The sequence below is a fragment of the Hyperoodon ampullatus genome (genome assembly GCF_949752795.1).
Source record: "Hyperoodon ampullatus genome assembly, chromosome: 4".
NCBI classification, from domain to species: Eukaryota; Metazoa; Chordata; class Mammalia; order Artiodactyla; family Ziphiidae; genus Hyperoodon; species Hyperoodon ampullatus.
Window position 1 is genome coordinate 32,913,032 of NC_136917.1, and position 12,994 is coordinate 32,926,025.

Below are 12,994 nucleotides of genomic sequence, written 5' to 3' on the forward strand. Positions count from 1 at the left end.
CAGGCAGTGGGCCAGAGTTTCCCAGCCCCTGCTCTTGGTGACATTCTAATTCTTAAGCTGCGTGGAGGCTTCACAGGTGTTCAATAATTATTCTGTTTTATTACCAAATACGTTTGCATCTATTCTTGCATGAATAAGCTATCATATTAATAAAAAGCACTAAGTGGGCTCCTGCTGCACAGAAGCACCTGATCCTCCTCTGTGGCTCTCATAGTGAGTCTATGTGAGGGACCCAACAAGTTCAAGTGCGAAAGCGGCGAGTGCATCTCCCTGGACAAAGTGTGCAACTCAGTCAGGGACTGCCGGGACTGGTCGGACGAACCCCTCAAGGAGTGCGGTGAGCCTTGGGGTGCGGGCAGCTGGCAGAGCAGGGGTGGGACCCAGACGTGGGTGCTGCGGTGCTGCGAGGGGCTGGCCCACCCAGGCCCACAAGTGCTGTGGGGTGAGACAGATGGGGGGGTTGCTGAGGAATAAGTGGATTGGCTTCTAAGCCTTAGTTTTCCCAGCTGTAAAATGGGACAGTAACTGCTCCCATATCCTAGGGCTGCTGGGGATCAAATGATGCAATGCGTGTAGTTTTAGCAGTGCTGTGACCCATATTTTGGACTTTATAGGCTATAAGGTCTGTGTCACAGCTCTTCAACTTAGCCATTGTAACAGAAAAGCAGCCATACAAATGCATACAACTGCATATGAATGCTTGGGGCTGTGTGCCAAGGAAACTTTTATTATGGACACAGAAAATTGAATTTCATAGAACTTTTTCATGAAATAGCATTTTGCTTTTGATTCTTATTTTTCTTTTCAACTATTTTTAAATGTAGAAACCCTTCTTAGGGGCTTCCCTGGTGGCGCAGTGGTTGGGGGTCTGCCTGCCAATGCAGGGGATGCGGGTTCGTGCCCCGGTCCGGGAAGATCCCACATGCCGTGGAGCGGCTAGGCCCGTGAGCCATGGCCGCTGAGCCTGCGTGTCCGGAGCCTGTGCTCCGCAATGGGAGAGGCCACAACAGTGAGAGGCCCGCATACCGCAAAAAAACCCCACAAAAAACAAAAACAAAACAACAACAAACAAAAAACCCTTCTTAGCTGTGTAAGAGCAGGTAGAGGGCTGGCTTTGGCCTATGCCTGGTATAGAGGGTAAGAGCATAGATTCTGGAGCTGAGTGCCCTGGGTTCGAGTCCAGCGCTGTGATCTTGGGCAGGTCATTTAATCTGGCTGTGCCTCAGTTTCCCCAGCTGTAGTTCCCTTGCCTTTAGGGTTGTAGGGAGGATTAAATGGGTTAATATATGTAACTATAGGAAGTTGTATGTGGCTTTTTTTTTTTTTTTTTTTTTTTTTTTTTGCGATAGGTGGGCCTGTCACTGCTGGGCCTCTCCCGTTGCGGAGCACAGGCTCCGGATGCGCAGGCTCAGCGGCCATGGCTCACATGCCTAGCTGCCCCGCGGCATGTGGGATCCTCCCGGACCAGGGCACGAACCTGTGTCCCCTGCATCGGCAGGCGGACTCTCAACCACTGCGCCACCAGGGAAGCCCCAGCTTTTATTTTTTATAATTAAGAAAATTGTAATTATGGTTTAAAAAAACATAAAATTTACCATCTTAACCATTTTTAGTGAAGTTCAGTAGTGTTTTAAGTACATTCACGTTGTCGTGCAACCATCCCCACCATCCATCTCCAGAACGATTTCATCTTGCAGAACTGAGACTCTGTCCCCGTTAAACACTAACTCCCCCTCCCCCTCCCTCAGCCTCTGTACCCATCATCCTACCTGCTGTCCCTATGAGTTTGACTCCAGTAGGGGCCTCGAGGTGGAATAGTGCAGTATTTGTCCTTCTATACCTGCCTTATTTCACTCACTATAACATCCTCATTGTTCTTCCATGGCGTCCCACGTGACAGTGGCTGAGTCCTCTTAGGAGTCATGGTATTTCTGCAGCTGCACAGTCATTGTGGTGATTATAATGATGACGGCGAAATAGCACAGGGTGGCGGGAGAAGGGTGGCTGGATGCCAGAGTGTGACCGGTCCCCATCCCCCACCTGGCACAGGGACCAACGAGTGTCTGGACAACAAGGGCGGCTGCTCCCACATCTGCAACGACCTCAAGATTGGCTATGAGTGCCTGTGTCCTGAGGGCTTCCAGCTGGTGGACAAGCACAGATGTGAAGGTGATTCCCGAGCCCCGGCCCTTTACCTGGACATGGGGGAGGTCAAGCCCTCAGCCTCAGTTTTCCCATCCATTAAGTGGGCGTGGGCGCCGTCCCCTCTGCACAGGGCTGGTAGGAGGCCAGGTGCACGGGCCAACTGTCGCCGGCTTGGCTCTCAGGGAGCACTTGCTTCTGGCCTTTGGGTATTAATAATTAAGAAAGAAATCTCAGCTGCCTCAGCTTGGCCCTGCTGGCTGTGCCCTGAGGTGAATGGTGAGGTCGGGGTCACTGTTAGAGGTGACACTTGGCTGTTTCCAAGATTTTGTTGGTCAGAGTCCCTGGCCCTGGAGGTCTTCCCCAGAGGGGATGAGCTGTCCCCCATTTGCCACTGGGATGCACGGCCTTTGGTCAGAGCCCATGGCTCCATCTGCGCCCTATGGGGAAGATGCCCCAAATCTCTCTGTGTTCCATCCCGCAGATATCGACGAGTGTCAGGACCCCGACGCCTGTAGCCAGCTCTGCGTGAACCTCGAGGGCAGCTACAAGTGCCAGTGTGAGGAGGGCTTCCAGCTGGAGCCCCTCACCAAGGCCTGCAAGGCCGTGGGTGAGCGCAGGGAGGGGGCGGGACGGGGAGCGAACATGGTGGGGAATTTTATCATCTGAACTTTGCACTGACTGCAGTGACCCGGGGGTAGACCATCTGGTCTGGAGGCCTCTGGTAGGTGAACACCACAGCCTAGTTAGGAATCGGGCTAGGGAGCTGCCCACACCTGTCCGGCTTCTCTGAAGACGCAGATCAATCCCGTGGGGGATGGTTTGTAGCCCCCAGTCCCATGAGGGGCTTCAGGGCACAAGAAATGGAAAGCCATGGCCTGAACAGCCTGCACCCCCTCCAGCTAAAGGAACTTATATCAAAAAAAAGTAAATCCATTGAAAAGAGACCAAAATATAATTGCTCATAATGAAACAAAATAGTACAAATCACTGAGTTTCTTCTACCTGACCTTTAGGTTAGAACTGCAACCGTGCACTAATTCTTAGAATCACCTAAATCAAGGGATCCCATGGTTTTGGAGGCGTAGCTGTCCTGGTGAAGTTGACAGGTCACCCAAACATCCTTTGTCTTCTATCATGTTCTGCTCTTGCAGTGTTATTCCAAATGAGGACCAGTTTTGCAGAAATATTTTAGAGCTGTTTCCCCTAGGGCCTCTCAGTCGTCATCCCTTTGATGGCTCCCTGGCTTCCCTCTGTCACATCCCCGTGTGTGAAGCCCTCCAGGATTTGAGATTTCATTTTCATCCCATTCTGTAGGTTCAAGTCCCTACAGATGCCATCCCAGCTGGAATGGTGTCGTGGGAAGGGATATTCTGAGGGGGGTCAGTTGTAGAAGGCTCGGTGTGTTGGTGGATATTGATGTCATGGTTATAGCACAGCCCCCAGAGTCAAAGTGACCCAGGTTCGAATCCCAGCTCTGCCACCCACTAGCCATGTGACCTTGGGCAAGTCACTTCTCCTCTCTGAGCCTTAATCCCCTTATCTGTACAGGGAGTTGACAACAGCCCCTGCCTCTTAGGAGTGTGAGGGTCAATGAGAGAAAAAGGGAGGAAAAGCACTAAGCAGAATTCCCCGACATTAGGAATCACTCTGTTTACATTTGCCATGATCATTTCTTCACCTTTATGTTCTTCAATGTAAAATGCTGGGGCCCAGGTGTTTTCAAATGTAGGTTTTACTATTATGCAGCTATGGTGAGGCCAACAGACCAGGAGACGACTGCCCCTGAAAAGACAGTTTGTTGCTCACAGATCCCAAGAGGAGGGGCATAGCACACCATGGGGGGGCCACCCGGGGAAGCAGCAGGAGTGGTCAGAAGGCAGAAGGAGTGAGGGGAAAACCGGGGGTGTGGGAGAGCCTTTATTGTGGTTTCTATGGGAAGGAACAGGCGAGTTTGAATAATTTCAGTGGTCTCTGGGGAATAGATGCTGGCCCTCGTTGTCTGGCACCTGTCCCTGGGGTGACTAGGGAAGGTGGATAGTGGGCAAGATTGTGAGACCCCAATAAAGGATGTGGCGGGCTGTGGGCTGGTTAGTTTGCATTTGAAGTGAGTCATTTACCGTGTCCTCCCCGATCCGCATCAGAACCACTTTGTTCATACCCCAGGCAGGCGTCCTGGTGTCTCCCCTGATTCAGTCAGACCCTGCAGGGTGACAGTGGAGGCCAGGGTCCCCTTCACTCTCCTGAACTGCCCTTCCTGGCTCCCCAGGCACCATCGCCTACCTCTTCTTCACCAACCGCCACGAAGTGAGGAAGATGACCCTGGACCGCAGCGAATACACCAGTGTCATCCCCAACCTGAAGAACGTGGTCGCCCTGGACACGGAGGTGGCGAGCAACAGAATCTACTGGTCCGACCTGTCCCAGAGGAAGATCTACAGGTGAGCCTGGGCCCCGCCCCGTGCGGCCCCAGTCCCTGAGTGGACTGAGGGCCCCTGGAGCTGACACTCTCCTCCTCTCCCCTCAGCGCCCAGATCAACAGAGCCCCCAGCTTTTCTTCCTACGACACCGTCATCAGCGAGGGTCTCCAGGCCCCCGATGGGCTGGCAGTGGATTGGATCCACAGCAACATATACTGGACTGACTCCATCCTGGGCACCGTCTCAGTGGCCGACACCAAGGGCGTGAAGAGGAAGACGCTCTTCCAAGAGGAAGGCTCCAAGCCACGGGCCATTGTGGTGGATCCCGTCCATGGGTGGGTATTCCCAGGGCTGGGGGCACGAAGAACACGGGTGGGGTTCATGAACCAATTAGGGCTCCAGGTGGGGGGAGGTTTGTGCTGAGGTAGACCAGACTGAGTTGGGTGTGGGCTGTCCCGAACCCCGGGATGCTCTCGAGGTCAGAAAAGAACAGGGCCCAGAATGTGGGCCTCCCCACCCATCCTATGGGGGGCCCTGGGGGTCGATGCCCCACCATGTCTGCTGTGTCACCTGAGGTGGAATCAGACCCTGAAAAGCCCTGCCCTATGGAATGGAATCCAAAATCAGAGATTAAATACTGATTTAAATTGATATTAGAGGGACTTCTGGTCCAGTGGTTGGGATTCCGTGCTTCCACTGCAGGGGCCGTGGGTTCAGTCCCTGGTAGGGGAACTAAGATCCCAGTGCCGGGAGGTGCGGCAAAAAAAGAAATTTATATTAGAAATGAACACTTGTTAGAAGTTAGAAATTTAAATTCCGATGTAGTATTATACGGCAGAGTATCCTACACTAAGACAGGATTGCAGAGATGTTTAAAAACGCTCTGGGACAGTGTTAGCCGACTGACAGTTTTCAGGAGGGGAGTGAAGATCACCGCCTGTGGACCACCCTCCTCGGGGTCCGCAGGTCCCGTGGCTGACTCAGCAGCTCCAGTGTCCCCAGGGACCCTTGTCCCCTGGCGGAAAGCCTCTGTCCTCTGTCACACGTACCCTGCACCTGCAGCACACGCCAGCTGCCCCGGTACATCATGTGTGGCATTTCACAACCCCAGGATGGGCAGGATGTTCTGGCTGAAATAACTGGAGAAAAGGGAGCATTGGGCCTCAGGGAGAAAATGTTGGCAAAGGCGCACTTGACTGTCCTTGCATGGTGTCCGTGGCTCAGAACGGACAGAGCCCCCTTGGCGTGAAGGTGGGTGTGTCAGGTCCTCATCAATCAAGACTAATGCTCTCATTTGGTGGAGGGTCACCCGGTCCACCCTACTGCCAGCAGAGAGAGACACCCTCCCCGACACACTCCACTTATTATTATTTATTTTTAAATATTTATTTATTTATTTGGCTGCGCCAGGTCTTAGTTGCAGTACGCGGACTTCTTAGTTGCGGCATGCATGTGGGATCTAGTTCCCCGACCAGGGATTGAACCCGGGCCCCCTGCATTGGGAGTGGGGAGTCTTACCCATTGGACCACCAGGGAAGTCCCACACGCTCCACTTAGATGCGTGTTGTGTGCTCTGCTACTAATTGATTGATTGATTGATTGCCTCGCTGCGTGGCTTGTGGGATCGTAGTTCCCTCAACCAGGGGTCAAACCCGTGCCTGGAAGCTCAGAGTCTTAACCACTGGGCCGCCAGGGAGTCCCCACGTGCTCTGCTTTTGTGTTTCTTCCCCCCACCCCCAATGGCATGGAATTCTCTCCCCTACCTGGCTCTTTCATTTGGCCTATGGGTTTCCTTCCCTGCCAACCCGATGGGCCATGATTTATTTAAACTGCTATCCAGCCCCTGGAAATTTAGGTTTTTACCCCCTGCCTCATACAAAGTAGCCATGAATACCTTTGAATGCCGTTGAAGGTGAGTCGCTGCAGTTTATCTGCAGGATAACATTCTAGTATTTGGATTACAAATAGGTCTTAGGGTACATACATGGACATAGCCTCAAATTGTCCTTCCAAGCAAACACTGTGAAACTGGCCCTCCCACCAGAGGTGCACCCTAGGACCCGTTTCCCCACACTCTCACCAAAGGGTTTTCCATCTTTGTAATCATGATGGGGAGGGTGTATTCCAGGGTAGTTTTAATTTGTATTAGGTCACTTGCGAGTTAGCCTGAGCATCTCTTTCAGATGTTTAAAAGCCCTTGGAGGGGGCTTCCCTGGTGGCGCAAGTGGTTGAGAGTCCGCCTGCCGATGCAGGGGACATGGGTTCGTGCCCCGGTCTGGGAGGATCCCACGTGCCGCGGAGCAGCTAGGCCCGTGAGCCATGGCCGCTGAGCCTGCACGTCCGGAGCCTGTGCTCCGCAATGGGAGAGGCCACGGCAGTGAGAGGCCCGCGTACCGGAAAAAAAAAAAAAAAAAAAAAAAAAGCCCTTGGACGGACTTCCCTGGCGGTCCAATGGTTAAGACTCCGAGCTGCCATTGCAGTGGGCACAGGTTCGATCCCTGGTTGGGGATCCTGCATGTTGCAGGATATGGCATAAATAAATAAATAAATAAAATAAGATAAATTAAGATTTAAAAAAGAAAGAAAGAAAGAAAATAAAAGCCCTTGGAGATCCACTTTTAAGTATGGATCCAAAAGAATTGAAAGTAGGGACAGAAACAGATGTTTGTACACCCGTGTTCTTAGCAGCATGATTCACAGTAGCCAAGTGTCCATCTGCAGAGGATTAGATAAACAAAATGTGGTATATGCATACAGTGAAACTTTATTCAGCCTTAAAAAGGAAATCTGACACCTGCTACAACATGGCTGAACCTTAAGGACATTATGCTTAGTGAAATGAGCCAGTCACAAAAGGATAAATACTGTATGATTCCACTTATACGAAGTCCCTAGAGGAGTCAGATCCATGGAGACAGAAAGTAGGAGAGTGGGTGTCAGGGGCTGGGGGAGGGGGATGGGGAGTCAGTGTTTAATGGGGAGAGAGTTTCAGTTTGGGGAGAAAAGAAATTCTAGAGATGGATGGTGATGATGGCTGCACAGCAGTGTGAATGTACTTAATGCCATTGAATTGTATACTTAAAAATGGTTAAATGCTAAATTTTATGTTATGTGTGTTTTACCACAATTTAAAAAATCTCTCTTTGTGTGTGTGTGTATATATACATGTATGTATATGTAGGGGTGTGTGTGTGTGTGTGTGTGTATGTATATATATATATATATATATATATATATATATATATATATATGTATTTAAAAAGCCAAAAAATTACCACCCCCCAAAATTTATAAAAGCCCTTAGAAAGCAGTGTTCAGGGTGCAGATTCCAGGGCCCCAGTCCCAACATTGGAATGAAAACCTCCCTTTGTTCTCAGAGGTCGCCCAAACCCTGCCAGGTTTCACCAGGTGTGGGCCTTGAGGGCAGCAAGGTCAGGGAAGCAGACAGAACCCATCCAGGGTCTCCCCAGAAACGACTGGGAGTCCTGGCCTGGCTGCTTCAGGGGCAAGCAGCTCTTCCAGGTGGGCAGAGCCTCCCTCCCTGATGTCCTCCTGTCTGTCCTTCCCACTGTCCCACCAGCTTCATGTACTGGACGGACTGGGGAACCCCCGCCAAGATCAAGAAGGGGGGCCTGAATGGCGTGGACGTTTACTCACTGGTGACGGAGGACATCCAGTGGCCCAATGGCATCACCCTGGGTATGTTGGGGGCACAGTGGTCCTGGGGGGTCAGGCACAGTCTGGAAAAGAGGAAATGGCCACGGGCCTCCCTGAGATTTTATAACCTGAAACTCGGCTCCCATTCCCCCACATACCTGCACGTGGTTCAGGCTCACACATGGGGGTGGGGATGGGGGAGGGGTCTGAACTGCTTTCCTGGGCCCGTCTCTGCTGGGTCCTTGGGGGTCTCCCTCCTGTGGGGAGCAGCGTGCCCAAGCCCCAAGCCCCGCCCCCCACATCACATGTGACCACTCCTTGTCCCCCCCCCCCCACCGTCTTGGATTCTAGATCTTTCCAGCGGCCGCCTGTACTGGGTCGACTCCAAGCTGCACTCCATCTCCAGCATTGATGTCACCGGGGGCAACCGGAAGACCGTGCTGGAGGACAAGAAGAAGCTGGCGCACCCCTTCTCCTTGGCCATCTTTGAGGTGGGGGCCGGGGGCAAGTGGTCGCTGCTTCCATGCTTGCGGGAATTCATGGTCAAGTGCTGCTGACTGAGCATCACTTACATACAAGGCGCGAGCGCTCCTGCTAACAGGTCCACACACATCGTGTAGTCCTTCAAGCCCAGATTAGGTCAGAAAACTGCCGGTGACCATGAAGAGGTCTTAGACCAGGAATTAGGGATTTCCCTGGCAGTCCAGTGGTTAGCACTTAGCGCTTCCACTGCAGGGGAACCGGCTTCCATCCCTTGACAGGGAACTAAGATCCCTGCAAGCCGTGAGTCAAGGCGAAAACAAAAGGATGCTGCTCAACACCCTACAAGAGAAGGGGGTGCCCACCAGGAAGGCTTATGTGGCCCTAAATAGCATCCCAGTGGGGAAACTCTGCTCTAAAGAATGTTGCTGTACAGTTGACCCTTGAACAACTTGGGGTTTGGGGCACTGACCCTTCACACAGTCGAAAATCTGAGTATAATTTAGAGTCGGTCCTCCATATCCAGGGTTTGTTGGTATCTGTAGTTCCACATCTGTGGATTCAACCAGCTGGGAACCGTGTATTTACTATTGAAAAAAATCCACGCAGTTCAAATGCATGTTGTTCAAGGGTCAACTGTATTCGTAAACCCATGCTCAAGCAGCACGATCCACAAAAGCCAAGAGCTGGAAGCAACCCAAGGGTCCATCAGTGGATGACTGGATAAACACAATGTGGTCCATCCATCCAATGACATATTATTCAGCCTTAAAAAGGAAGGAAATTCTGACACCTGCTATAACATGGATGATCCTTGGGGACATTATGCTCAGTGAAATAAGCCAGGCACAAAAAGACAAATACTGTATGATTCCACTCATTTGAGTCCCTAGAGGAGTCAGATTCATAGAGACAGAAAGTAGAATGGTGGGCGCCAGGGGCTGGGGGAGGGGTATGGGGAGTGAGTGTTTCATGGGGACAGAGTTTTAATTTGGGAAGATGAAAAGAGTTTTAGAGTTGGATGGTGGTGACACAACAATGTGAATATACTTAATGCCATAGAACTGGACACTTAAAAATGGTTAAGATGGTAAATTTTACATAATGTGTATTTTACACAATTATTATTATTATTATTTTTATTTTTGCCACGCTGCTCGGCATGTGAGATCTTAGTTCCCTGATCAGGGATCAAACCCACGTCCCCTGCACTGGAAGCGTGCAGTCTTAACCACTGGACTGCCAGGGAAGTCCCCACAATTAAAATTTTTTTAAAGAAAAAAGAAATGATGCTACCACCCAGCCCTGCTTGTTCCCCAGAGAACCCCAATAACTTCAGGGGGTGTGGAGACAGTGGTCTGTGTCCCAGCCCCATGGTTGATGGGATCTGTCATCTTCCTTAACGCCCATGTAGGATAAAGTATTTTGGACGGATATTGTCAATGAAGCCATTTTCAGTGCCAACCGCCTCACGGGCTCGGACATTAATTTGATGGCAGAAAACCTGCTGTCTCCAGAGGACATCGTCCTTTTCCACAACCTCATGCAGCCGAGAGGTAAAGATGGGATGGCCACCCCCACCTCCACGTCCCTGCCGGCACTCTGGAGTTTTCTAGAAATTTTCTGACCTCGTTCTCACCCTGCCTCCCTGCCTTTTCCACCGCAGGGGTGAACTGGTGTGAGAGGACTGCCCTCCACAACGGTGGCTGCCAGTACCTGTGTCTGCCAGCCCCGCAGATCAACCCCCGCTCGCCCAGGTTCACCTGTGCCTGCCCCGACGGCATGCTGCTGGCCGAGGACATGAGAAGCTGCCTTGCAGGTGGGGCACCAGTCTGCCTTCTGCCACCCTTGCGGGTTGGCCCAGCAGCCGAACCTTCCTGACCCTCACTTTGCTCATCCATCAAATGGGAGAGCGAGGCCACAGGAGACCCTTGTAAGGCCTTTCTCAAATGCTGGGCGCATCAGCACTGTGCCTGGCAGGGAGATGGACTCAGTTCACCTGTAAGGTCTAGTTCTCTCTTTCCCAGACCTCTTGGGTGGGGAGGGACTGATTTTATTTTATTTATTTATTTATTTATTATAAATTTTTGTTGTTGTTGTTTATTTTTGGTTGCGTTGGGGCTCCATTGTTGCACGCGGGCTTTCTCTAGTTGCAGCGAGTGGGGGCTACTCATTTTTTTTTTTTTTTTTGCGGTACGCGGGCCTCTCACTGCCATGGCCTCTCCCGTTGCGGAGCACAGGCTCCGGACGCGCAGGCTCAGCGGCCATGGCTCACGGGCCCGGCTGCTCCGCGGCATGTGGGATCCTCCCGGACCGGGGCACGAACCCGTGTCCCCTGCATCGGCAGGCGGACTCTCAACCACTGCTCCACCAAGGAAGCCCGGGGGCTACTCTTTATTGCGGTGCACAGGCTTCTCATTGTGGTGGCTTCTCTTGTTGCGGAGCATGGGCTCCAGATGCGCGGGCTTCAGCAGTTGTGGCTCGTGGGCTCTAGGGCGCAGGCTCAGCAGTTGTGGCGCATGGGCCCAGTTGCTCCACGGCATGTGGGATCTTCCCAGACCAGGGCTCTAACCCGTGTCCCCTGCATTGGCAGGTGGACTCTTAACGACTGCCTGCGCCACCAGGGAAGCCCAGGACTGATTTTAGATGCAGACACTGAGGGAGAAGTGATTCTCCTCTTAGAGAAAGTCTCTATTTGGGGCCAGTGTGTCTGTAACACTTATGAATCTTCCTTTTGAAAAACAATGTGTAATATAATAACATAGATATTAGTGGGTTTGTATTTTCACTGCATCTTCAGTTATTTCTTTGTGGCCCATGGCACTTGCTTCCTACCCGTTGTCATCACCAGCGCAGTTATCAGCGGGACTCAGGCTGCAGGGCACTCAGGAACTGTTTATTTTTTCAGAGACTGAACCTGCAGTGACCACCTGGAGGCCCTCCACGGTCAACTCAACAACCGTGGGGCCGAAGCGCACAGCCAGTCCTGAGCTCACCACGGCAGAGTCAGTGACGATGTCCCAACAAGGTAAAGGCTGGGGTCACCCTGGCCCCGGTTCATTGATATGAGCATGTTGGTGAAGAGACAGAGTGGATTTAGTCTTGGCTCCTTTTCTCACTGTCTCTGGCTTGGCCTGTGCACCTCTGAAGGCTCAGTTTCCCTACCTATAAAATGGAGCTAATAACAGTGCCCACCCACCTTCCTGGAATAGTGGGGATCACATGGGCTTTTTCAGGTGTCTGCCCAACAGGGCCAGGACTAGCATGAGGCAGGTCAGGCACTCCCTGGGGCAGCATCTAAAGGGGGCACCAGGGACTTCCCTGGTGGTCCAGTGGGTAAGACTCCAAGCTCCCAATGCAGGGGGCTTGGGTTTGATCCCTGGTCAGGGAACTAGATCCCGCATCCCACAACTAAGAGTTCGCATGCTGCAACTAAAGACCCCCGCAGGCCACAACTAAAGAAAGACCCACCCCCGCATGCCACAACTAAAGATTTCAAATGCTGCAACTAAAAGATCCTGCATGTGGCAACGAAGATCCCGTATGCCGCAACTAAGACCCAGCACAGCCAAATAAGTAAATATTTAAAAAAATAAATAAAGGGGGCACCAAAAAACCCAAGATTCAAATAATATTTTAATGCAGTATTTTTTTAAAAAATCGAATCCTCAAACTATGGCGTGTGGGGTCAGCCACCTGTTCTAGTAAATAAAGTTTGCTCGGATCCCGGGTCTCAGTGAGGCAGGATCTTGCAAAGTGTATAGTCAGATCCTGTTTTCCTAAAAATTTTGCTATTTTGGTCACCATGAGGTACTGGCATTAATTTTTCTTTTCTTTTCTTTTTTCTTGGCCGCGCCGTGTGACTTGTGGAATCTTAGTTCCTCGACCAGGGATTGAACCTGAGCCCTCAGCAGTGAGAGTGCGGAATCCTGACCATTGGGCCGCCAGGGAATTCCCGCTAGCATTAATTTTGATTTTTAAAAACAATGCAGGGACTTCCCTGGCGGTCGGAGATCTAAGATTCCGCATGCTGCACGGTGTGGCCAAAACAGGAGAAAAACAAAAAAACAATGCATTATAATATTACTGGTTTACTGAGTTTGGGGGGGCCCCTTTAAATTTAGTGCCTCTCTCTCATCATCTTAGCCCGACCGCAAGGTCATGATCTACCTCCCCAGCTGGAGGAGGTGAGAGCTGGGCTCTCAGTGAATTGGAGCCCACCATTTGCTGCTTTGTCCAGCAGAGGGCGCCCGACCCTGTTTTTGAGCAGCCCGGAAACAGAGCTCAGACTTTTC

General features: G+C 51.5%; 1 protein-coding gene across 1 annotated transcript in view; it reads left to right on the forward strand.

The window, feature by feature from the left end:
* The window catches only part of LDLR (low density lipoprotein receptor), a gene marked incomplete at both ends in the record, with an annotated part of 34,685 nt that overhangs the window by 18,707 nt on the left and 2,984 nt on the right, over positions 1-12,994 (forward strand). The window contains 11 exon segments of the mRNA XM_079702006.1: positions 215-337; positions 2,050-2,169; positions 2,627-2,752; positions 4,412-4,583; positions 4,670-4,897; positions 8,143-8,261; positions 8,571-8,710; positions 10,114-10,255; positions 10,366-10,518; positions 10,521-10,553; positions 11,608-11,727. Coding sequence (XP_079558132.1) covers positions 215-337; positions 2,050-2,169; positions 2,627-2,752; positions 4,412-4,583; positions 4,670-4,897; positions 8,143-8,261; positions 8,571-8,710; positions 10,114-10,255; positions 10,366-10,518; positions 10,521-10,553; positions 11,608-11,727 — 1,476 coding nt within the window.